The sequence below is a fragment of the Sciurus carolinensis genome, chromosome 1 (genome assembly GCF_902686445.1).
Source record: "Sciurus carolinensis chromosome 1, mSciCar1.2, whole genome shotgun sequence".
Classification (NCBI taxonomy): Eukaryota; Metazoa; Chordata; class Mammalia; order Rodentia; family Sciuridae; genus Sciurus; species Sciurus carolinensis.
This window is the reverse complement of record NC_062213.1, coordinates 175,708,302-175,735,113: the sequence shown is the minus strand read 5'-3', so window position 1 is coordinate 175,735,113 and position 26,812 is coordinate 175,708,302. Positions and strand designations below refer to the sequence as shown.

Below are 26,812 nucleotides of genomic sequence, written 5' to 3'. Positions count from 1 at the left end.
CTGAAATGATCTGGTCAACATCCATCTTTTCTGTTATATCCCAAAGGCCTAGCATCATACCTGGCACACAGAAGGCTCTCAAGAAGATTTATTTCTTGATGAAGATGCATATGCTTATATATATGCACATGTCTTTAGACTTTATGAATATGTACATATAGATACATTCATGTCTGTTCATGTTTCCAAACATTTCTGCAGAAGACTTTATGTGGATATGTAGATACATGGGCATGCACATAAGGATATGTATAATTTTGAGCATACTTACTTGGGTGTATTTATTCACATGAAGACCTGTGTGTCTTTAGGCATATGCATGTGTGTGTGTGCACACACGTGTGTGTATTTTTCTGGCCCTTCAGTGACAGTTCTGCCTTCCTGGAGGGAGCTGGGAGCAGGGCCCCAAGTCTTCTCTAAGCTGACAGCTCAATAAAAGTCTAAGATCATTCAATGACATTCCAAATGTCAGCAAACACTGGCTTGCTCCACTCTGCTACAGGGGAAGTAGGTGGAGGCGGGAGCTATAGAAACCTGGCTGCTGAAAAGCTGCTCTTTCCTAACCCAGCCCATACAATTTCTGGAGAAGACAGGGCAGCTGAAAGATGGCATTTTGCTTTTCTTAGAGGCCTTAGGAAATGGGGATGGTGAGTTCAGTCCCAGTTGCTTACTTAGTGGCACATTTGGAATGATGTGACTAGGGGGCAGAGAAGGGGTTAGACCCTTTGTTTTCCCAACCATGCTTGGTTTACCTCACAAGAGGAAATCACAAGCCCAACTAGAAATAGAGTCCTCAGTTTCCCCTTGTGCTTATTTCTTCCTTCTATCTTGACAGTTGGTGGAGAACCAAGCTGAAAAGGTTCAGGACTTCCACCCTCCCCCTTTGGGCCCAACAGCACCAAGGTGGCTCTGAGTGGCAATGTTACCACATGGGTCAGCTGCTTTCCTGCCTTTCTGCCAAGGAACCTAGAGGCAGGGAGCTGCCACACACCAAAAAGTCAAGTGAACTTCACAGAGTAATTGTTCATGGTCAGCGCCTGCTGCGCCTGGACGGGTCTTCACATTGCATTTGCTGAGGCTGGACAGCAGCCTCAGATGAGCTCTGACAGCTAGCACGCTGTCTTCCAGGAGTGCATGCCCAGTCACATGGGCACACTTAGCCCACCAAGCCCCGCCTGGGAAGTCTCTGTGGAGTTACTTCTCAAAGATGATCCAGTCAGTCAGCAATTATTCACTGAGAACATATTCTCTACCTAGCCTGGTCTAACCACTGGGGACACGGAAAGGAACAGACTCAGTCTCTGTGCTCCAGGTGTATATGTCTGGAAGGAAAATATATAGACTCAGTTTCAACTGAGTTAACTAATCCCAAGTGCCAAAGAGCCTCAGGGCAAGAGAAGCTCAGCAGGAGTGATACCTAAGTGGATCTTCAAGGAGAGGGAATGTGTATGATGAAGATGGCTGGGGGACATTTCAGGCAGAGGGAAGGCCTGAGGCCAGATCCCAAAGGTGAGGCAGAGCCTAGCCTTCTCGAAGATGAGAAGTAGTAAGTGGCACTGGCTCAGTTGTTGGGAGATCAGTAGGAAAAGCAGGTAGGGGTCAAAGTACAAAGAAGTCAGAGTGCAAAGTACATCTGTAAGTACTTGTTCCACATCCCTTGGACTTGGTTCCATGCTTTGTGGCAGCAGTTGCCACAAACTTTCTCTTCTACTGTTGTCCTACATTTGCTTAGCTCTAGTCCCCCACACAAAAAGCATGCTGCTCTCCCTGCTTACAAATATTATCCCCTCCTTGTATCCATATCCTGCCTTCCTTGATTGCCAGTTTAAGATCCAAATCTTCATGATACCTAGCCTGAGCAGCTGTACCTCTTCAATAGCTTCTTTTTTCTGAGCTAATGGGAGCTACCACCCTGATCCCTGATGTATTCTTCCAGAGCTTCCTGAGAGTCACTAAACTGACCAGAAGCATGAAGTTCCTGAGGGTGCTCTAGGGCTGTTGTCCTATATCAGGATGATTTACGGGGATCAGTCTCCTAGTGGACTGGGCCTTCTATAGTAAGGATTCCTCCGGACAGGGATCTGGGGAGTCTATACCTATACATCCTTTCTTCTGCTTACCTAGGAAACACAGCACACACCAGGAAAGAATGGTTTTCTTGGTGTTTCATTCTCTACCAGAGTCATTGTCCTAGCTACACAGGATCCCTACTGGCCCAGAACTTTAGCATCAACTCTCTAGGTCCTCAGGGATGCATTAGTGCCAGTCTCCTCCCTCCTATACACATGAACAAGGCTCTGCTAAGGCTAGGTGGGACCCAAAACCAGCTTGTTTTGACTCTCCTCCCAACCAGAGGGAGACATCAGGGCAAGTCAGGAGGCTCAGAGGCTACACTCTTGAGGTCATCAAAGAATACTTTCCCAAAGGCTCATCTAGCACCACATCTCTGTGATAACGTGACTTAGCCCAGAGATTCAGCTCTGACTGAGAACCCTGGAAAATCCCTTTATCTGGGATCTCTGTGCATACCTGCGTGACACCAACTAGAGCAGAATCATACTCTATCTAGTCCCCATTAGCTTCCCAGAAATAACCATAACATTTCAGTGCATATTAGCTAGGGAAGAGGAAGAAGAGATGTTGAGAAAAAAGAAAAGAGAACAAAAATGGGAGGGGAGCTCTGAGTCATAGGAGGACCAGAGGAAGACCCTGGGTGGGGCTCAGATAGTACCTTTTTCAGATTAATCCACTGCTTGAAGTAATCCGCCACTGGCAAGCCCAAGTACTGGCACTGGCCTGGAAGCCTACAAGAAAGGGAAGAGAGAACAAGTTGGACACACACATGTCCCAGGTATGAAGTCTTAAGCTAGAAAGCCCAATAAAATCTACAGGACAAACGGTCTCCAAAGGCAAACCCATTAGCCATGGATCCCACCCCACTCAAGGAAATGACCCCACCTCTAGCATTATACGCACTGGGCTCTAAAATTAGCCCTTAGATCTAAATGCAAGTGCCTGAAAAAGCTGCTCAAAATAATACCGGCAACTACTATTTTCTAATGGCCTATAGTATGCTACGTACCTTGCTTTCACTTTTCACATTTAATTTTCAAAGGTATGCTGTGAGGTAGTAGTGTTATTTACAGTTTACACCCAAGAAAATGAGATTCAGGCAACAAAAAGCAGACTAATATATCTGTATTCCTTTCATTTCCTTTTCTTGTCTTATTGCAATATGGGAGCTTTTATTGTTTGGTTTTTGTTTTGAAACAGTAATCTTTTGAATCCAGGGCCTCACACATATTAGGTAACCACTCTGCCACTAAGCTACACCCTCAACCCTTGTTTTCTTGGTTTTTTAAAATCATAAATAGGTATATGATTCTGTCAACTGGTGTTCTGGAAAAATAAATTATTATTGTGTAAAAAAGAGGAAGAAAGAAAGAAAATGAGATTCGAAGAGGTTATCCAAGGTCTCACAGCTAAAAAAATGGTAATGCCAAGAACTCAACTCAGTTTTGTCAGATTTTAAAGCCTGTGTTCTTTCCAATGACCCAGTCTCTTGTTTAGTTACAGCAAAGAGATAGAGATACAAGATAGGAGGAGACAGGGAACAAGCATATGATGTGGAGACAAATGGGCAGGGACTCACTTCACCTTTAAACCTCTATCTGTATACTTATTTCATCATTAGAATAAAAGGAGGTCAGGGTTGGGGATGTGGCTCAGTGATACAGTGCTTACCTAGTGCGTGTGAGGCACTGGGTTTGATCCTCAGCACCACATAAAAATATATTTTAAAAAATGATATTAAAAAAAAAGAATAAGAGTAGGTCAGAATTAAAACCAAGGGTCTGTTCTTGTTTTTTGTTTTTTTTTTTTTTTGTTTTTTTTTTTGTCTTTAAAATACAATCTACTGCCAGGCACAGTGGCCCACACCTATAATCCCAGCGGATTGGGAGGCTCGTAGGAGGATCGCAAGTTTAAAGCCAGCCTCAGCAAAAGTGAGGCACTAAGCAACTCAATGAGACCCTGTCTCTAAATAAAATACAAAATAGGGCTGCAGATGTGGCTCAGTGGTCAAGTGCCCCTGAGTTCAATCTCTGGTACCCCACCCCAAAACAAACAAAACCAAACAAAACAAAAAGTACAATCTATCAACTATCTCCACCTCTAGCTGATGATGCAATTTTACCCACCCAATCAATTTCAACCAGACATGTATGATACCTGATGAGAGTTAAGAACTAAGGATTCAAAAAGGAAGACTTAACCCCTCTCTGTAAAGAACTCAGTTTGTTTAAAGAAATGGACAGTGAAAAGAAAAAAAAGGTGCCTTAAGTTGGCACATGAAGGTATGTGGAAGGACAGAGGAAATTCATGTCACTAGAAACACAAACCAGGAAAGATACACTTTTCTTTCTAAAAAAAAAAAGTGGTCACAGGCAATGGAGAACCTCTGAGGAATTGTGACTTATGACAAGGGTTCTGGGGGCAACAAAAATAATAGATTAAAAAAGACAGGTGGTAGCCAGGAGACCAGAGACAGTAGTGGCAGAGACAGAGATCGAGGAATAGACATAGGAGATGTAAAGAAGGACTTGGTGACCTAATGAGATATGGGGTCTGCTATTTTTTGGATCTTAAATAGGTATTTGGGGCATATACCATATATATTTTTAATATAGCATATTCATTCTTTTTTTTTTTTAACATTTTTTTTCCAGAACTGGGGACTGAACCAGGGGTGCTCCTTTATTTATTTATTTATTTATTTTCCAGTGCTGGGGATTGAACCCAGGGCCTTATGCTTGCAAGGCAAGCACTCTACCGACTGAGCTATAACCCCAGCCCCAGCATATTCATTCTTTTAGGGAAAAAAAACTGCCAGTATCACTGACAGCTGCCAACCAGCAACTACAGATTCTGACCTTAAAAGTCATAATTTAAACTCTAGCATTCAATAACATTCTTTCTCAGGATGCCTTTGTGTTAGCCAAATATCCACACATAAAAGAACTTACCGACCCCCAGACTGGCACTATTGGAAGGTGGCAGAACTTTTAGGAGGCAGGGCCTACTCAGAGGAAGTTAGGGTATTGGGGGCATGCCATGGAAAGGGATTATTTGGACTTGTGGCTCCTCCTTCTCCCTCTCTGCTTCCTGGCTGCTGTGAGGCGAACAGACCTCTATCACATGCTCCCACCACAAAGTTCTGTCTTGCCACAGACTGAAAGCAACAGGGCCAGATGACCAGATTGAAACCTCTGAAACAGTGAGCCAAAATATGCCTTTTCTCTTTTTAAGTTTATTATTTTGGGTATCTTGCCACAGTAACAAAAAGCTGACTTACGCATGGCTCAACAAAAGAAAATAATGCAGCCCAAGCCAAAGGTTTGTGGCTTGGTTAGAGTACTGTTTGAGTGTGTCCCTCAAAGCTAATGTGTTGGAAACTTAATCCCCAATGCAACATGTTAAGAGGTAGAACTTTTAAGAAGTGATTAGGATTAATGCCATTATCACAGGAGTAGGTTAGTTATAGAAGGAGTGGGTTCCGAATAAAAGGACGAGTTTGGCACCCTTCCTTTGCCTCTGTCTCTCACATGCATGTTCTTTTGCCCTTCTGCCTTCCCTCAATGGGATGACACAGGAAGAAACCCCTCACAGTGTAGACCTCTCAACCTTGGACTTCCCAGCCTCCAGAACTGAGAAATAAATCTCTTGGTAGTAAATTACTCAGTCACAGGTATTCTGTTAGAGTGACACAAAACAGAATAAAACAACTAGCTTCATACTACACACTAAGATAGAAGAGGTACTAACAAAGACAGCATATTTGAGGCCAGGATTTTGTCAATTTTATCAATGGGTTTTAAGTTTTCTGCATATAGTGTAACCCTTTACTGCTTAAACTGGGGTAAACTGCCCCCACAACCCCACACTTAGTATATCCCTGAAAGGAGGCAGAATTGGGAATGCAGTTTCAGATTGACACAAGGTAAGCACTCAATGTCTGCTGAGGTTGAGGAGCCTAGGAGATATTTGAAAGTAGAATGATGTCTAGGACACAGCTACATATTCAGCTCTGCAGAGACATCTGGTCTAGGGATATAGATTATTAAATCATTAATTTAATGGAAGGAAAATTAAGAATAGATATTACTATACTCACCTGAGAAGAATACAGGATTAGGTGAGCACAGGGCCCAGGCTAATGTCTTATAAACTTTACTGAGCTAAAAGGAAACCACCTCTAGCACACCATCACCCCACAAAAAGAACTCATACTTGACAGAGGAGACAACTCTAATTTTGAACTCAATTTTAGAACGTCCTTCTTTACACACTTAACCTTGGTCTCCCCGCAACTCTATTCATGAGTCAGAGGTATGTCTTCAGAAACTACACAGAATAAAACTTCTATCTTTTCCTTGCAGAACCCTTCAAGATCTGAGAGCCCAGAAAGCTTCCTCCAGAGTTCCCTTCTCCAGGCCGCAAACCCTCATCTCCTTTCAGAGTTCCTCAGGAAACAATGTGTCATGAGTCAGGACTCAACCAATTCACCCCATTCCCAAAAAGCAGGGCCCCAGTCCTTTTCAAGGTTATTAGACACTGAGGTCACACATTCTCTTTTGACCCCACTTCACATCTTTGGTAGCCAACCTAAACTGTGAAAGTATGTTTCCCTTTTCTGTACTATTTAGAATTAATTTTTGAGCTTAAAATAAAGGTCATTCATGTCAAGTGTCATGGAGTGAGCAAGCAGGAAGAGAGTTGAGAAAACCCCAATTAATTTGGTAATGGGGAGGTCACAGGCAATCTTGGTGAGAAGGGTGTTAGTGGGCCAGGTGGGGGGCAAGGCAGAGGCAGCCTGCGAAGCGTTGAAGAGTGAGCAAGACACAAGAAATGGAGACTCTTTTTTCAAGGTTTAAACTTCTAATTTAGTTATAAGACAAGTTTGACCCAGAAACTTCAAGACCAATCTAGCCTTCCCTTCATTATCCTTCAAATACTCAACAGATGCTAACAGAAAGTTGACCTCCATATTTTAAGCAATATAGTAAAGATTTACTTTTATATGATCCAAAATATCTTATGTGAGGAACAGGATCATCTCAGACATCCAGGTGGCACAGTGATATTGCCCATAACCAGTCAGTTTTCTGAAAGAGAACTTCTGGCTGAGGTCAAGAGGAAGAAGGTGATATCCAGAGAGGATGTGCCCATATAGGACAAAGGACCAAGGATAAGAGAAAATTAGGTAAGGTTTTTAAGGATGAGAAGTAGCCTTAGAGCTAGAATGTGGTTGCCTAAGAAGCAAATCTGAAATCTGACTTCAAATAATTTTATTTCCTTCAAACTTTCTCTTAAGTTCCTTGTCCTTGGTGTGTGAGAAAAATGCTTGCTGAGTTCAGCTATTTTATTTTTTTCCCATACTTTTTTTTGGTACATAACAGTTGTATATAATGGTGGGATTTATTGTTACACAGTATAATTTGGCCAATATCATTTCACAGTATTTCCCCTTTTCCTTCCCTCCTACCTCCTTCCCCTGGTCCCTTTCCTCAAGTGATCTCCCTTAGATTTTCATGAGACTACACATACACATACCTTTCTTTCTCATTTTTAAAAAAATGTGTTCTTTTTACATGACAGAGAATGTATTTTGACATACATACGTGGACTATAACTTTCCATTCTTATGGTTGTACATGATGTACAGTTATACTGGTTGTGTATTCATATATGAACATAGGAAAGTTATGTCCAATTCATTCTACTGTCTTTCCCATTTCCACTCTCCCCGATCCAATCTGGTGAATATCCACTCCTCCTGCCTAACCCTTGGCCTATTATGAGTCAGCATCCATGTATCAGAGAGAACATTCAGTCCTTAGTTTTGGGGGATTGGCTTATTTCACTTAGCATGATAGCCTCCAGTTCCATCCTTTTACTGGCAAATGCCATCATTTTATTCTTCTTTATGGTTAAGTAATATTCCATTTTGTATATGTATCACATTTTCTTTATCCATTCATCTACTGAAGGGCACCTAGGTTGGTTCCATAGCTTAGCTGTTGTGAATTGAGCTGCTATAAACATCGATGTGGCTGCATCACTATAGTATGCTGATTTTAAGTCCTTTGGGTATATGCTGAGGAATGGGATAGTTGGGTCAAATGGTAGTTCCATTCCAAGTTTTCTGAGGAATCTCCACACTGCTTTCCAGAATGGTTGCACCAATTTGCAGTCCCACCAGTGATTTATGAGTGTACCTTTTCCCCCACATCCTTGCCAACATTTCATGTTACTTATATTATTGATAATTGCCATCCTGACTAGAGATGAAATCTCAGTGTAGTTTTAATTTTGCATTTCTCTAATTGCTAGTGATGTTGAACATTTTTTCATATATTTGTTGACCATTCAGATTTCTTCTTCTGCCAAGTGTCTGTTCAGTCCTCCCAACCAACACCTTTCTAGTCCTTTATCCTCTCTACCTTCCATATACGACCGAAAACATGTGACCCTTGGTCTTCAGAGTTGGCCTATTTTGTTATATGATGGTCTCAAGTTGCACCATTTTCCTGCAAATGACTTAATTTCATTTTTCTTTATGGTTGAATAAAACTCCATTGGTATATATACCATCACATTTTCTTTATCCATTCATCTGTTAATGAACACCTAGGATGGTTCTGTAGTTTTGCTATTGTGAATTGTGCTGCCATAAACATGGGTGTGCATGTATTGCTATAGGATGATGACTAATTTTTTAGGCTATGTACCCAGGAGTGGTATAGCTTGGTCATATGGTGGTTTCATTCCTAATCTTTTGAGGAGCCTAAAAACTGATTTCCATGGAGGCTATCCTAATTTATAATCCCATCAACAGTGTACAAGCGCTACTTGCGACAGTGTAAAAGTGTTCCCTTTTTTCCACACCCTCTCCAGCATTTATTATTGTTTGTATTCTTAATGGCTGCCACTCTGACTAGAGTGAGATGAAATCTCAGAATAGTTTTGATTTGTATTTTCCTAATTGCTAATGATATTGAACTTTTTTTCATATATTGGGCATTCGTATTTCTTTTTTTGATAAGTATCTATTTAATTCATTTGGCCATTTATTAACTGGCTTGTTTTTTCCATGTTAAATTTAGAACTCGGCTATTTTAGATAAACCACATTAAAGTCTGGGAACGAAGAAGGCTACCAGAAGTAGGAATAGCACACAGGCACTGCCAACAAGTGGCAGAGATCCCCGACACTATTTTTTGTAGCCAATCCCAGCACCTCCTGATAGTTGACACAGGCCAGGAGTCCTATTTGGCTCTGGGTAGCCCTATGGGGCAAGGGACTCTCTCTTCAGCAGGATTTTAAGGAAAGACAACAGCTGTAGGTATTTCCACTTAGGAAGGGTCTAGCTCAAATAGGATCCTTCCTGTTCCTCTGGGAGGAGGACCTACATCAGAGGAGCCACATGGAGGACAAACCAGACAGACTGTCATGCTGGCTACTCATTTATATCTGAATATGGCTCAGCAGCAGTGCTGACTGCCATTCTGTACCCCATGTCTGACTGGAGCACGGGAAGGTTTGGGACTATCAGTCCCACTCAGGGGTTCTTGTCACTTGCAGGTATGTGTGCAGTTTGCAGATTCACTGATAGGTTGTTGAATGGTCCTCTGAATGGTCCCAGCAAATGCCATCATTTTATTCTTCTTTATGGCCCCGTGACTCCAAGACACAAACGCTATAAATGTAGCAAGGCCAGCCCCATCTTCATGAGAGACATAGAGACTAATAGCAGAACTTGAACTCCCAGAAGATAGCTACATATCTCTATCAAACAACCCTAATCCACCTTAGCACCAAAAGATTAACTCTGTGAACAAAGTGGGTTACAGTGGTTGTCATCCCCTAGACAAGAGGAAACTGAGGATCAGAGAAGAAAAAGAATTTGCTCAAGCATACAAAGCCAAGGGTAGAACTAGAGATGAAATCTAAGGCTTCTGAATGCACAGGCACCAGTTTTATAGATTCATTCAGAGTTCCTGACAGTCCCTGGGGAGGTGAAATCTGGAACTTAAGAGAAGCAGGTAAGGTGGTCACTGATGAAAGTCACACTTTCACTGAAGTTCTTAGTAGCCTAAGGCCAGAGTCAGGGGGTACCAAATGGATACGTGGTTCCACCAATTTGGAAAGGAAAAGGGCAAAAGTCCCTCTAGCACAAAGGTTCTAAATGCTGTAAGTTCCCACCAGATACTGATTCCAAGGAAAGAGCCACTGGCAGTGGGCCCTGGACTAGCCTGTGGGCATGAATATGCAGGCAAATTTATGGTGCCCAGGTCTCCATGCAGCTGGATTCACTGGGCACAAAGCTCCCCAACTGCCCAAATATCATCTGGTCATGCTTATTACTGTTGCCCAATGAAATTTTATGCAGCAAGTCCACAGGTGTGATTTCCCCTTCTTTACGAGGGTCGGAATGACATCACTGATGGCCAATAGAAAAGACCCAATTATGTCCAGGCCATAAAAAGGAATGGGATTTTTTTCCACAAAATCAAAACTTCCTTCAGCTTTGTGAATGCAAGGGGCCCCCTTTAAGGAAGGGCCCCCAGTCCTGCCTGGGGACTCTAAACCAAGGGACCTGATTGTTTTTTCAAATACTGTGGGGCCTAGGGCCAGAAAGGGGCTCTGCCCTTGGCATTTACCATTTGGCCCTGTTTTTTATCACACTGGCTCCTCAGGGTCATCAGAAGAGAATATCAAACCCTACTATAAGACATCTGATTGGCTCCTCACTTCTGCATCAAGGGGAAGTTAAAAAAGATGGGGTACTTCCCAAATTCCCTTATTTTTACTTTTGTGTAACAAAAAAGCAGAGAGACCTTCCCTGCTTAGAAAGACGAGAACAATATGAGGGGAACAGGGGTGTGAGAAAGTGCCCTCCTCACAAGCATATGGCACAAAGCAAAAGGAACCCAACCTTCCCACCCCACCCCTCACTCAGCCCCACCACCTGCAACCAAGCTGCTCTGGCTGGGTCCAGACAGCCCTGATGGCAAACAGGTGTGGCTAGCTCGGCGCCAGCCAAGGCAGGGGAGTAGCTCATTAAGGCACCCCCTACCCCCCCAACCCCCCTGCTAATGGGTATGGCCAAGGTGGAGCCATTGTGAGCAGGAGCTCAGCTTTGAAGATTAAGTGAACAGAGCTGGAGGGAGAGCAGTCAGCTTGAGTAGAGGAGACCAGTAGCATCTACGCAGGTCTGACAGAGTGGCAGATAGATCCCAAAAGCTAAGTCCAGTTAGAAAGCAGGGACTCAAGCTGAAAGAGGTCATGGACATTACTCCTTCCATGATTTTTTTCTCTTCAAAACTTAAGAGACCTGACTTGGAGATGCATGTCAGTCTCACTTTTAGTAGACCTGAGTTCTTAAAGAGGAGGGGCCAAGCAGACTCTGGAGCCACCTTCAAACCCTTTGGCCTCTCAGGAAAGGCTGTGGAACCTAGATCTTCGAATGACGTGGCCTGTCAATCCTGGTGCTCAACAGCTTTAGGATATGCACCCACTGCTCACCTGCAGGAGCAAATTATTGTGTGCCAATGATATACATGTAACGGGTGTTGAAGAGCAAAGAGTGGGGAAGAGGCTCTGTCTGCCTCAAAGTCACAAGTGGACCAGGGAGGCACAAAAGGCCATTCCTTACGGAGAGGACTGAGAGAAGCTGGAGAAAAGATCTTGCAAGGAGGACACCTATGAGGTGCTTGGGGTCCATTTCCATATTTGCTCATTCTAATATAAACACTTCCAAAGAATGTAGTCGCCAGCTGTTCTGCATCTCGGAACTGCCACAATTTTCTATGCTCCTCTCCAAGTGCTATGGATAAGCCTCAAAAAAAGTCCCACTCCCCCTGGACCCTAGTATGGGAGTCCATCAGGTAAGAGCTCCACAGTCTGAGCGGCATGAGTCTGTGTCTGGCACATGCAAGCTACCCCAGCCTGAGCAGCACTTATCTTGAAACACAGCTCTTTGTCTCTCCTGTTTCCGTTCCCCACCCAAAGGAGATAAACAGACCCGGGTGATGAACAGTCCGCCTTTCATGATCACTTTTCCTCAAGTTGAGGAGAGTAGCTGGTGATGGATGGGTTGGAATTTGGTTATCAGGAAGGGCTGTCAGCCAGAGGTACCTATCTCCTCCCCCACTACGCAGGGCATCATTACACTGTGGCATCGAAGTAAAATATGACCAAGGGGAGGGAAGAAAGAAAGAGGGGAAGGCTAGGCTTACACACAGAGCAAATTGAGCAACAATGAGAGCAGGCACGAGGCTGGGACGTTAGTTATCTGCCTGTGACACCTTTTATCTCTGCACAAATTGGTCCTTCCTCCCCCACTGCATCCTCTTATACAAACAGAGGCAGACACAATGTGTCACCACTGCAATAGCACAGCAATTTAACCCGAATTAGTGAGGGGGTCAAGCTAGGAAATAGGGGTTTCTCATTTCAACAGGTTCCTTAGTCTTGGTTCTGAACCACCACATTGTAGGGAGGAGGGTAGAGAGAAAGAAGACTCATAATTGAATTCATTCACTTGGCTGCTGCTGATGTATAAAAAATTTATGCTCAAGCCTCCTACTTATCAAAGCTGGTTAGTATCCACTTCACCCACGAGATGCACCATGTCAGGAGACATAGCACGGGCCTGCCCGGGGCACTCAGTCATTTTAGCCAATGTAGAAATCAGCAAGAACAGGGAGAAAGAGAGAAAGGCGCTTCCCAAAGACATCAACCCCAAGTCAGAAACCGCTTGCTATAGGACAGAGTACAAGGTAGCATTGGGTGGAGGGAAGGGGGAGTTGTGGATGTGTTATAGGTGCCGACTGCATCAAAGGCAATCAAGAATACACTTGAGTTGCTGGGCATAGTGACTCATGCCTGTAATCCCAGCAACTCAGGAAGCTGAGGCAAGAAGATCCCAAGTTTGAGGCCAGCGTGGGCAACTTAGTGAGACTGAGTCTCAAAATAAACAATAAAAAGAGCTAGAGCACTTGCCTAGCATGTCCAAGGTCCTGGGTTCAGTACCCATTACTGGGAGGAAAAATGCACTGAGAATTTACAGACCAAAAAATCATTCGCACTCCACTCTCCAACAGAAGGTGTCCAGGGTATTATATGACTAACTCCTCCTAAAAGACATACACACACTCTGCTATGCCTGAATAGTAGCACTGATGGCACTGATGAGGTTAAAAGAGCAGGGAGGAGAGGAACCAGGCCTGTTCACCAGTGACCTCCCCTATAGTAGGACCAGTGGAGACTGCAGCTCAACCCACATCCAGGACCATGGCTCCATGCACCAAGACACAACTGGTCAAATGATCACATGTCCTTGAACAAGTAACATCTGTGCCCTGCTCAGTGAGAGTTAAAGAAGCCAGCCAAGGGAAACATGCTTTATAAGTGGGGGTTAATGGGTTGGGTTCCGGTTAGAAGGATATCATCTGAGACCAAAACTGCAATAGCCTTTAGAAATGCTTCCAGGACACCTGCTTTGAGAAGACGGTGCCTTAGTCAGGAAAAGGGTATTGGAGAAGACTTCCTGGGTATAAAAGACACTTCTAGAATCACTGAATAACTACAAAAATGAATTCCTAAAAGCTTGGGTTGAGGAAAAGAGTTATGGACATGGGGGTATCTTGGGACTCATTATCCAAATCCAAAGAATCAGCACACAAATACCAAGGAACAAAAGCCAAGACCCCATCTGGACACAAAATGAGAGAACCTTCTACCTCAACTGACCACACACATTTTTAAGATTACCTTCAAGACCCAGAACCTCAAGGTAGAGGCTAGTCAAAACTGATTCCTATGTTCAGAGGTTTCAAGATCAATTCAGAAGATAACCATAGCATAAACATAATGATCACGCTCGGAGAGACTACTGAGAAAGGGCCATCTCAATTCTGGTGATGGGAGAGCAATGTCCTAGAGCACTTACAGAGACTCGGTTTCAATTCCCTCTGCTCAAGCGAGTGCACATGCATGTATGCACACTCTGTCCATCCACTCTTCTCTGCCTGCCTGTGGCCCTGAGGAATGCACTGCCAACTTCTCAGCCCATTTTGCCCCCATGCTTGCCCCCATCCTCTGGGATGGCTGCAGGTTACAATTCCAACCACAGACTTCAGAAAAATGATACACTTGCTGGAGCCTGCAAAGGGTCAGGAGAGAGTACTGTTTGAAATACCAGCATGACAGCTGGCTCCTTGTCTGTCTCTTTCTCCCCCACCCCCTCCCCAAACTTGTCATGGCACAAGAAGTCTATAAGCAGCCCATCAGCTTTAAATATCAGTGTGCGTGAAGCAGGAGCACGAGAGCGAGGGAGCGGGAAGCAGACAGCAAGCGCCTCTGTCGCCACTGCCTGTCAGGGAACACTAATGAATTTCACCACCAGCAGCCATGCTTCAGATGGGGGGTGAGGTGGGGGTGGGGTGGGGTGTTTCTAAGGAGAACTCTCAAAGTATTAAAACATCTTTTCCCAAAGTCCTTTTAATATATGTCATCGTGGAACTGAGAACTATGGCCCACCCAGGACTTCAAGGGAAGGGGAGGTTGGGGCAAGCCCCCTTGTCCTCCCACACAGGAAGGGGAGGCTGGAAAGAGCTGGCTGAGTCCAAGTGAGAATGGGTGATCTCTGGCAAGTTTTCCACTCTGCCTAACCACCACCACCTGCAGTTATCTCATAAAGGCCTTAGGATGGTTAAGAGGATAAGAAAAAGAAGGAAGGGTCCTAGAAAGTGAAAGGTGACCAGCTGTGGTTTTCTAGTCAGACTACCACCCACCCCACTTAACAGCAACTTCAGCTAGCTCCACAGGAAGTTATTTCCCCACAGATGTCAGGAGACGGAGACGGAGATGCTTATAATTTTACTGATGGAGGTTAAGAGTGGTAATACGACTTTTCCAAGATCCTACAATTAGTCAGTAGTGAAGCTAGAACTTCAGCTCAGATTTTTTATAATTTGAAAGGTCCTGCTCTTTCCATACCACCACTCAGCTTCTCTGATGAAGGCCAGTTATCTCACTGTCTCCTGTGTGTCCTAGTGCCATGCCCTGCCCTGTCTCTCCACTCCCTTCCACTGGTACACATGCCTCTTTTGCCTGGCATGGGCCACAGCTGCCATGTAGCACTGGGCTGGGCTCCAGGCCAGGGTGAACTCAGTCGGGCAAAGCCCTGGGAGTGAGCCAGGCCATCACCTGGGAGTCTCCACAGCTCAGAGGACACGGATGTAGCATAAACCTTCCCTTGGGTGCCCTCTGTACAACTCTGATCAGCAGTGTCTGATCTGGCAGCGATCTGCTGTGCAGGGGGCAAATGACATTTAATTTCCTCTTGGTTTCCCTAAGGTACAGACAAAAGGCCGTCACCTGCGTCTGGGTCTGGCGGCACAGCTGGAAATGTTCCCAGACATGCTGCTCTGGAGAGTTCCCAAAAGAAACCAGAACACAAGCGGGTGCAGAGGATGCCCCTTAGGCCAGAATGCTCGTCCTCCCAAGGAAAACCAACCTCAAATCTCTAGTGCCAAACAGTTGCTCAAAGTCTCCAAAAGGGTGTGTGTGTGTGTGTGTGTGTGTGTGTGTGTGTAGTACCACGTTGCTTCATGGCTTTTAATCTACCTGCCAACTACCTCTACTCCCATTCTCCTCCACAGAGCCCATATGAAGCATACAAGTGCCACAAACACCCTGTGGAAAAATATAACTTCTATCTCCCCAGTGCCACGAATACTCATGAAACCCTGTAATTTGTATCTTGCAGCCCTTGTCTAGGGAAACGATGAGAAAAGCACCTCTCCATGTCCTTCGCATGGCAACTCTTCCAGGAAAGGGCACAGTGTCCACTTGTTATGTGAAAAGTGCTAGAGTTGCCACGAGGCCAGAGCTCTTTCCCAGATATTAAGGCAGAAGCCCCAGTCAGGAGTGGAGGTAGGGGAAAGGAGGCTGAGCAGGTGATGGGAAGTTTCAAGGACACTCTGGCCATTCTCTTTTTGGCCAAGGAAACCAAGAACTCCTGAGTAATTTAAGTTGTCTCTAAGACATTTGTTTTTCCTACTACAGTCTCCATCTGGCCTGTGGCCATCTTGGTCCTACGCTTGGCCTACAATGCCCTCTGGAGGTGCCACAGAGAGGTACCCTTCTAGTGCTCACACTCTGGGATGCAGTCTGACCTCTGCTCCAATACAGACACTCAAGGACACATCTGTTTCCTTTCACCATCTGGCTGGTCTCTTGCCCCGATTCCAGGTCCCCCGACTCCTTCAAGATATATAAACAGTCAGCCTATACGAAGTCACCCTCCTGGCACTACCATTATCAGATCAGGTCAGTGGTTTTAAAACTATGCTCCACGGAGCTCAGGGTTCTCAGGAGGGACATCAGGAGGCTTCATGGACCGGGGAGGAAGAAGAGACAGGACTTTATCTTGGCTCCAACCAGAATGGCTCATTTGGGGCATTATTCAATATTTTGTTTAAAAAAAAAAAAAGTTCACTGCTAAAAGATACTACCCATTCTGTCTATGGTGCTCCTCTGGGTTCTCACAGCATTTGTCTGTCTTCTTCATAATGTTTTCATAGTCTACCTTACCCTATAATTAGTTATGCACGTGCTGGTCTTCCTGTCCTGATTACTTGGTCCCTATCGTCCTCAGCACAAAATTTACTGGACTCAAAGCAACTCTCAAAGAGGCTAACTTTAGGCCACTGCTGAATGCTATTCCCTCCAGAATACCATAGTCTGCACCTACAGTATTCCTTAGGAAAAAAGAGCTACAGTGGAAAATAACTAACACTTACAAGAAGGTTCTAGTGAAGATGTGAGGCAACATGCCACCCTTAAATCAACAAATGGGGACACACCTGCTACCATGATCAATCATCTAATTCCCTCCAAGGGACCAAGAAGACCTTGCATTTGACCAATCTTTGGCAAAATGCAGCATTTTCCAACAGGATATATCACTAAGAAGTTTCGTGACCCTAAATGTGTGACCATGGGAACACAGGATGATGTTCATCAGCTGAATACTCAAGGTCTATCCTCTGGTTTGGTCAGCCTATAGAGGAGTCACAATTTCTACAATTCAGGCTATAGGACTAGAGTGGGTGAAGTCCCTTGGCCCCAACAACCAGACCCACTGCGTGGGCCTCCTCCTCCAGTCAGGTTTGGAGTTGGGGCAGGAGATTGCTCTCCTTCTAGCTATAGCCACTTGTTAATAGGCCCTAGATTCCTTTATCCCTGGGGAAAGGAAGGTAGCAATGAGCCCTCTCCTCCCCAGCAACCCCCCTTGCCTCCCAGCAGGGCCAGGGAGGACAGCCATTAGTGTGTGCCTCAGCAGACAATGGGGAGGAGAAGTCTCCAGAGCAAAGGACAACTGCAGCAATTAGAATGCAGGGAGGTTCAGAAGCTATTTAACTGGGTGACCCCTGAGGTCGCTGCATCTGACTCCCATCCCTGGATAAATATTGTATGAGAGGGGAGGGGGTGGGCGAGGAAGCCATCTCAGCACAGCTCCTCCTTCCCCTACCCCACACGGCTGCCTCCAGCTACACACACCAGAAACATTATTTACAGCCCTGACAGTCAGAGCAATCACTCTGCTAACCAAGAGGGAATGGACAAAGTCGACTTACCAAAAATTGACTATGGCAACTGAAGAAGAAACGAGGGCTGGTGGTGCAGGGAGCTGAGCCACCACAGACACAAGGCCTCCCTCACACTCTGGGTCCAGCTAAAAGCAGAAACTTATCCTCAAACCCCAAACTGCTGGCAGGTGAAGTTGGTCTGAATTGTCAGAGAGTAAATCAGAGAAACAGAGTATCCTTCCAACTTTTGGGGGCTACCCAGTGGAAAAACTCCTGGATCTCATCACTATTCAGGTCCTCCTTAGAAAAGATGAGAGCCCTGGCTACCTGCCCAGAGGAAATCACACCAGCCACATGCCACTTGCTGACTCCAGGTGACCCTTGGCTGACCTAATGGGAGAAGGCCAAGAGCAACAAAGTCAGACATCACAGAAAGGGGTCAGGCAGGGGAGAGAGGAGCGTGTGTGAGTGCAGGCTTCGCCTCAGCCCCCGCATGTGCCGCTCTTCCAGTCCTGCTCTAATGCACCCTGACATGCCTCTGAAGACAGAGAGCTGTTTGCAGTCAGCACCGTGATTTGTTAGTAATTATTTCCATGGTGTCACATTGCTGTCACTCTGTTAACAAAGAGACAGGCTGCCTCGGGCTGCCTGCAAGAAAGAATTGCAGAGAAAAAGGCCTGTCAGGCTCTCGGGATTCTCTGGGCTGGCTGGCTTTCTTCCCCAAACCAACATCCTCACAGGTTTTGGAAGAAACAGTTTTACAGAACTATCAAGTCTGAGTCGTGTCACCCTTTAGCCAGGGACACAGAATTTATCCTATCCTTCCCAAAGCCCTAGAAAGCTAAGTCCCTGAGTCTAAATATCACTCATGCAAGGGCTACCATTCCAGTTGAAGCCTTGTGTTCACTGGCCTTTAACTCCCAAGACCCCTGCTCTCCGACTCTTCTTCCTCACTGGGATGTTTGTGGCCTCTCATGTGCTCTTAGGAAGCTGGCAAAAGGAGCTTAATTCAGACCAAATTGAAGCAGCTGGACTTTTGGCATGAAGGTGTTAGGGAGATTATGATGGGTGAGCATCTTCCCTTCTTGAATACACCAACCACTCTTCAGGAGCAAGTGGCTCAGGTGCCAAAATCCATCTAGCCTCCATGTGCCTGCACATCTGTAAGGAATAACCCACAGAGCTGACCTGTCTTTCCAGGGCCTGGATCCACCCAGGATCTGCACAGGAGTACTGGTGGTTTGCTTTAGAACAAAGTAATGTCTTCATTACCCTGGCTGGGAATTAGAGGACAGATTGGCAAGCACTGACAAAACAGAGGTCACTCACCTTACAGGCATGGAAAGTTGAAGATTAATTCCCTCCTCTCACAGAGGGAATCAAGACTCCAGGATAGTGGAAGGGAAGCACCAATACTAAGAAACCCTTTCACTGCCAAGAAGTAACAGCTGCTGTAGCAGCAACAGCTACACCACCACAGGAAAGAAAAGGAAGATGAAAGCCCACAAACATACAGAAGACCCTTGCCACCTTGGCAGGATCACTGCCACACAGCTCCTATGGAACCCCCAACACCTGACAGAAGAGCCTGGACAAGACCATGATTCTTCTGGTACCAGGGTCCCCAAAGCAGAGAACAGTGCCAGTTGCATGCAGCAGAATGCACACTCCATAAAGGCAGAATATTGGAGAGGTTTGCCCTCTCTATTCATTGCTGTATCCTCAGTACCTAGAACAGTGCTATAGCATGTATCAACACATATCTGCTGAAAAAAATAAATGAGCCAGTGTGGCTCAAGGGCCACTCACTCCCCACAGGTCTAGGACCAGCCTTTCCCTAGCACAGGATCTCAGAGAAGAGGGTGGCCAGGACAGGTTCCAGAACAGACAGGGAAGACCATAAGACTGAGGATTGGAACTGAGATTTATGAAAGAATTAGTGGTGCTGGGACAAACCAATAGGTTTAGGGAGATTCCCACGTCAAATTGAACTTCACATGCTCATTCAACAAACATACGTTGAACAACTAAAGAAGGGAGGGGTTTCAAAAGCTAAATAAAGTGCACTATAATAATACAATGGATTACTGTATTTTTCAACTATGCTATTATACTACATAGCAATAAAAGGGCTAACCTACAGATACATACAACCACATGGATTGACCACTTGTACCTTATTTCGTGCAAAAGAAGTCAAACACAAAAGAACATCTTGTATAATTCCATTTCTATTAAAGTTAAGAATAGGCAAAACCAGAAATAACAGAAATCAGAACAAATGGCTACCTGGAAAGGGAAAGCATTACAACTGAGAAGGGGCACAAAAAAACTTTGAGATGATGGTAAAGGTTCTTTTTTAAAATTTGTTCTTTTTGGTTTTACATAGAATGTATTTTGACATATACATACATGGAGTATGACTTCCATTCTTGTGGTTGTACATGACGTGGATTTACACTAGTTGTGTATCATATATGAACATAGGAAAGTTTATATCTGATTCATTCTGCTTTCTTATTCCCATCTCCTCTCCCTTCCCTTTATTCCCCTTGGTAAACGTTATTGATCTTGATCAGGATGGTAGTGATTCAGGTGTATATCTGTATACAAATTTATCATACCATACACTTATTACAAATACATAAAATGTACCATACTATACCCACTTCATACTTGATTTTTTTAAAGATCCAAACAAAACAAAAACAGAAACTGATGCTCAAAAGTTACAAAAAGAGTTTTAAAAAACTGATCTAAAAAATATCTCACACAGGAGATAAAAATATCTCTCACACAGGTACTCCTAGGAGCTCCAGAGGTTTTTTTCCTTAGAGATTAGGAGACAAGACCATCCAGCATTCCCTCTCTATTTGACAGAGAACAGATGGGCCCAAGCAAACAGCCAAGATGTGGAAAGATTTTTAAAAATGTTCAAAATACTAAGGAAACTGCTGAGCATGGTGGCACATGCCTGTAGTCCCAGTCAGTTACTCCAGAGGCTGAAGCTGGGGAATCACTTGGGCCTACAAGTGAGACCTGCCTGAGCAACACAGTGTGACACTGCCTTAAAATCCAATAAAATAAACCCAAACAACCAAACAATAAAAACAAACAACAACAAAAAGGAGTCCAGTCCAAGTCTTGGGCCTAAGTGGTGGTGGCTTGATGTGCTCGCTACTGCACGCCAGGTAAGCTCTAGGGAGACAGAGATGGATCATACAGTACAGTCATGCTCCCAGTTGGTTCAAAGGTCCTCTGAAGTAGCCTGTCTATCAGATTCTGCTACAGAGCATACAACCAGACTTCTAGAGAGTACCCTGAAGAGCCACAGACATAGGGTCCAATTTGTCTTCCTGATAAGCCAGGTAAAGACTGGCTGAGCTTGTCCAACTCTGGGCTAAGGCAAAGTTCTCAGAGCATCTAGCCCTTCCTGCCAGCAAGGAAGAGGTGATAAGACCCTCATAGATGGTCAAAGGGAGCGCCACAGATCAAATCCTAGGGCCAGACCCTAGGCAGCAGCCCTTGCTTCTGGATAAATTAAGCAGTAAAGAACCATTCGGCTGGCTCTGTAGCAAAAGGTGAGACTGTCACTGCCCTAAACACCTCACAGCCTGACCAGTCATAGAGCAAATATCTTTATCTTTAATCAGTTTTAACTGGGCAACTTCCATTCAGGACTTTGTAAAATTACTTCAATGATTTAAACCCTCTGCAAGTTCCAAGGGGGGATTAGAGTGAGATTAGGCTGCCACTGGAGTCCTACCCTTCAGCCTAGAAGTACCAGAAAATGGAGCACCAGAAGCTCTTTCTACTGGGGGAAGGGTGCTTGTTGACCTGACAATAGCTTCTCCCCCAGTCCCCCTCCAGGCACAAAGTCCTTCCAGGACAGACCAAGTACCCCAAACAAATGCTCTGAGCGAAGGTCGTAGTAAGATGCCTGTGGACTAGCAGTGCCAGGACCACATGGAAGAGTGTTGCTGAAGGAGCAACACCTGGGAACTAGGAGCCTGCTCTGGTTCCACAGAAACCTCCTCTCCTGCCCCAGGGCCCACTTATGGGAAATAACCCCCAACAAGCCCACAATCAGGAGCCCCTTTACTTCCAATTCCAGGCCCCAGGACATGCAGGAGGGGCTTTCAGATGTTTGTCAGTAGGCTGGCCCCAGGGGCATCTGAGCTCTTAGGCAGAGGTGGGGGCACCCCTCACTCTCCCAGGCCCAGGAACTCTCAGCCCAAGGAGCTGTCAGGCTAACGAGGCTACCCCACCACCACTCCATCTGAGCGTGGCAGGCTGCACCGCACGACTGGCTTCAGGTGGCTCTTCTTTAATTAATGGCATCCCAGGCTCTGCAGGGAGCTTCACCCCACAATGAATGGCCCTCTCTCATTAGAGGCAAGCCTGCCATGATGTATTCAGGGTGAGGGCCAGGATTCATTTCCCTGTCTGTGGGTTGGGGATGGGAGGGAGGAAGAGGCAGCGGGGAGAGATTTATATCGAGGGACTTGGATTAGCTGCAGCTGAAACATGACCCCATCAACTCAAGCCGCCTTCTTGGGCCTAACCCAATGCACCTCTGCTGACTAGAGGGCTCTAGGGAAACCAAAGGGAGGGCAGAAGGTCTGGTTCCTGTTCTCTCTGAGCTTAGACTTCAATGCTAACGCCCAGAATTCCTATACAACTTCCAAAATGTCCTCCTCCTGCCCCCACATACTGCATTTGCATTGGAAGCCAGGGCTGACTCTGAGAGATCTTGCCCAAGAGTCTTTCTGACCAGAAAGCTGACCCAGTGGCTTTATTTCTAACATACTGAGGCCTTGACCATGATCTCTAGCTGGATGTTCTGCCTTCTGTAGCAAGCAATACCCTCGCCCCTTACCTCAGAGAAGGTAATTCACAACATGGCTCGCCCTCATATCTGCTCTCTGGATAGGACCTGAGTAAGTTCTGCCACAGGCATCTCAGAACTCGGGCCAGCCAGCAGTAGGGTAAAGACAGGCATTGGACTGCCACAAAAACATGCTGTCAGTAGTCACCTCACTATGGTGATCCATCAGCCTGAATCCCACCTCTAGGGTGGGGAGAATCTGGGCTATACTACTCTCCCTGGCCCCTTCTCACAGGGGGTCACAGGAGACTGAACAGGGGGAACTGGGCCTTCATTTGTCCCAGTTTCCAACGTACTTCCCACAGACTCAGAAAGAAGACCACCCTGCACTCTGCTCACCATATAGGTGGCTATAAGTCTAGAAGCTAGGTGGACTAAGGTGGCAAAAAACAGGACACAGCCCTATACACTCCTTATACAGATTACTCTAAACTTGACTTTCAATTTTACTTGTAGAGGGGAAGAAAAAACACACTTCAGAACCTGCCCTCTTTCCATTTTCAGTCCCTTAGAATGCCCAATTCACTAAGAGCATTGGAAGATGTTTATGTCAATCAGAAGGTTGCTTTGCATGACTGTTGTCCCCCCTAGAAGGGTCAGGGCAGGTGTCTATCATCTACATGTGCACTCATTGCATGTCACCCACCCTTCTCCCTGGCCCTTTTGGAGGAGTGTTCATATACCCTTCCTTCCCTACTCAGAAAGAGATGTAGCTCAGTTCCGCTTTGCTAAGCCCTATTTGGCAATGTGTCTAAACACATGCAAACTTAATTAGTTCAGGAGGGGAGCCCAAGTGCTTGCAGTGACAGATAAAAGTAACGGGAAATGAGACAAGTCAGGAATGGCAGGGAGTACTAACACCAGCCCCTTCCCCCAGCAGGCTGCTAATCAAAGGTGATGTAGCTCAGTGCTGGGACCAATTGGCACTCTCATGGGCAAAGGGCAAGGATCTTATAAGATCAGTGGCACCATGAGATGCCCTGAGTGCTTCCAAATTTGGCTGTAGTTTCCTTAAAACAGTCTGAAGATGTATTAATTTGTAGCCAAGGCAGGCCCAAATAATCCCCACCACATCTCCTGGCCAATCATGCCCTCATATCAAAACCTCCTCTAACATCAGACCAGGAATCCAGTCTCAGGCATCAGAGAGCACCCAAGGTTCTAACACTCAGTGCAAACAAAGGAGAGGCAGAAGGACATTCCCACCAGATCACAAAGCCATGGGCCAAGAAGGACAGAAGCAGATCCCAGATAGCACATGTGGATTGACACAGTTCTAGAGTCAGAATGTCTAGGCTCAAATCCCTGCTGTGCCCAATCCCAAACAGGCTGTGTGCCCTAGGTAAATTACTTACCTTTCTGGGCCATAGTTTCTTCCTTTGATAAAAAAATGTGTTATAAAGACTTATTTCACAGAACTGTCATAAGGACTAAAAGACATACCATGTATAAATGGCACAATAGGGCTCCACATGTGTAATAAGTGCTCAATAAACACTATCTTTATACTCTGAGGTAAACTCTTTCAAGGAATTCCAAACCCAAAGGCACAAATCTCTTAGAGAAAGCACTTAGCACTATGCCCAGGATCAGGCTTCTCTTCCCTTATCTAAGCCTAACCCACCATGATGGGTTCAACACAATGCTGGCAGTGAAAAATCCAGCGGCTTCCTGACATTAACAGCTTAGTTCTCTAATTCACATACAAGCTAGACCAGTAAAACCCAAGTTGTCCCCTTCTGTTCCACTTGTCCTATACAATAGCAATGAATGTTCCCTGCATCTACCATCAATTCACAGTCATTATTCCTGAACACGATTCCACAGAACTACTTTATTACTTAATTATTCTTCATTTAGCAAATACTGGGGCTGAGAGTGTAGCTCAGTAGTAGATGTTGTTAGCATGTGCAAGACTCTGTATATAAACCCCAGCACCACCAAAAAATAAATAATAATTCAACAAATATATATTGAACAACTAGTTAAGCCTTGTCCTAGTATGACAACACTGCTCATAGTCTAGTGAGAGAGAAAGACAAGTGAAGGCAGTTACAACAAATTTTATGCACGAATAAATACATGGGCTCTAAGAACAAAAAGGAAGGCACCTAGAGAAAGTTATTGGGAAATGGCCAGCTAGAGTGTCTTCATGGGATGGATGTAGGGGTGCAAAGTGCATAGAAAGTACTGAGGGATGTGATTAGAGAAGTAAGTAGGAGCCTTGAAGCTCTCAACAAACAGTGAGAACTTGAGCTTGAGGGTAAGGGTGAGCCTGAGACTGGATAGGGTTAAGCTGAGGTGTGACATAATCTGCAGCAATTGGGGGAAGGGAATAGAAGCAGTAAGACTGGAGTCAAAGAGATTAGTTAGAAGGCCTTGGTAGTAATTCAAGAATATGATCATGTTAACTAGGGTGGTGGCAGTGGGAATGGAAAGAAGGGAAATAATTCCAGAAACCTCTAGGAGGCAATCAACAGAATTTGGCAATTAACTGGTTGTGACTAGAGAAAGGATGATTCTCAGGTATCTGACATGATAGCCAAGTAGATGGTACCAGTCATCATTTGAGGGAATGTTGGAGGACACTCTCTGGGGAGAAAGTAGCAGGAGAGCTTTAAGGGACCTGTGACCATTGAGGTAAAGATGTAGGAGAAGCAGCTGGATTTGCAGGCTTAGAGTTGAAGCAGCAGATGGAGCAGATTTCTTTCTCCAACAGGATCTCAGTTGCCATGTTAGTTCTCATATCTCACTTGAGGAAAAAAAATTAGACAACTTCAGCATACAGAAGATAGCTGAAGCTATGGCAAAAGATAAGACCACTCTGGTAAAGGCAGGTGTGTAGAATCAAAGAAAAAGACAGCTAAGACAGAGATAAAAGCATCACCAATATTTAAAAACACCAACACTTAAGGGAGTTGCTTCTCCCACTGAGGAGAAGACAGAGAATCAGAAGACACAAAGAAAAGATAAAAAACATTCAAAAAGATTAAATGGTTAATTTCGTTGAATGATGCCAAGAGGACCCAGGTTGACCCCAGACACAGTATGTCCCTGGTCCACTGTTTCAGTCACTTTCTACATTCCCAGGACAATCACCACCCCACAGGGGTTTGCAGGTATGTGGTTCTACCCCTGTGTTTGGCTCTTCAATGGTCTGGGCCACCACAGCCTGGGAACCCTGTCATCCCTACTGAGCACATGCTCCCTACACCAGCAGCAAGTGATGTACTCTGGGCAAGCATATTTCCATCTTCAGACTTTGTAAAATCTGAAGTGCTCCAGGCCCGCCTCAGCAGAGCACAGGCAGAGAGGTGTGGTATGCCAGACCAGGAAGGCAGGCAAAGAACTAAAGCCCATGCCAGTCCAGCACCTACATTTGAGAGGAGAACTTCCTGTTCTAAAGCTTAGCAGAGCCTAGAGAAGGAGCCACTGAACTCTGAGCAGGCCACATCCCTCCTTCATCAGAGCACAGCATCAAATTACCCTGAATCTCTCCAGAAGGGCCCACTCTCAGGCTGCATCCAGGGCCAGGGCCTCCCTCCAGCCAATCTCGCCTCCTCCAATCTTGCCCTCTTCCTCAGACCAACAGCCCACCCAGAAAGCATCTGGTCTAGCTTCTTAGTCATGTGGTGCTTTTCAGCTGGCAAACCTGATCTTCAAGTGACAGGTTAAAGCCCAAGTTCCTCAAGTGGGCACCTGGGGAAACACCACTCCTCTCTCTACTAGACCTACCCAATCACCACACCAAAGATGGGCCCCCCCCTGAAAGGGACATTCCCTACCTTGGTAAGCAGAGAAATAACACTAAACTTCATGAGAGCCATAAGAAACCAGGTAAAGCAAAGGAAAGGTAGGATAGGTACAGAAGGTGGTCGAAAGCCAAATCCATATTCTTCTTTAAAGATCAACTCTTTAAAGAAAATTAAACCTGCACCCACTAAATTTAAACCTGCCTAGCAGGGATCTGTGGCTATAGCATCAAAGTCCTATAAACCCGGAGTATCCGCTCATCGGGCTTTGACAAAAGATGGACACAAAATGATTTTGTCAGGATGGGAGCAGATTTCTTTTCTCCAGTGGGATTTCTGCTGCCACTTCAGTTCCCATTTCTCAGTGCTGCACTAATCAGCCTCCTTCCAACAAAAGTGATGTGACGCTGCTTTGGGGGGATGGGGGTAAGGGCAGCGATGAGAAGAAGCCATGCTTCCAGAATACTAGAGTGTGAAATGAAAATATTTGCTGAATTCCTTAGACTTAGTTA

General features: G+C 45.3%; 1 protein-coding gene across 7 annotated transcripts in view; it reads right to left on the bottom strand.

Moving 5' to 3' along the window:
• Nucleotides 1–26,812, bottom strand: part of Eri3 (ERI1 exoribonuclease family member 3) — a 131,793-nt gene that overhangs the window by 58,437 nt on the left and 46,544 nt on the right. For all 7 annotated transcript variants that reach the window (XM_047533227.1, XM_047532787.1, XM_047533072.1 and 4 more), the window contains one exon: nucleotides 2,732–2,804. In XM_047533227.1, coding sequence (XP_047389183.1) covers nucleotides 2,732–2,804 — 73 coding nt within the window. The remainder of the gene's footprint in view (nucleotides 1–2,731; nucleotides 2,805–26,812) is intronic.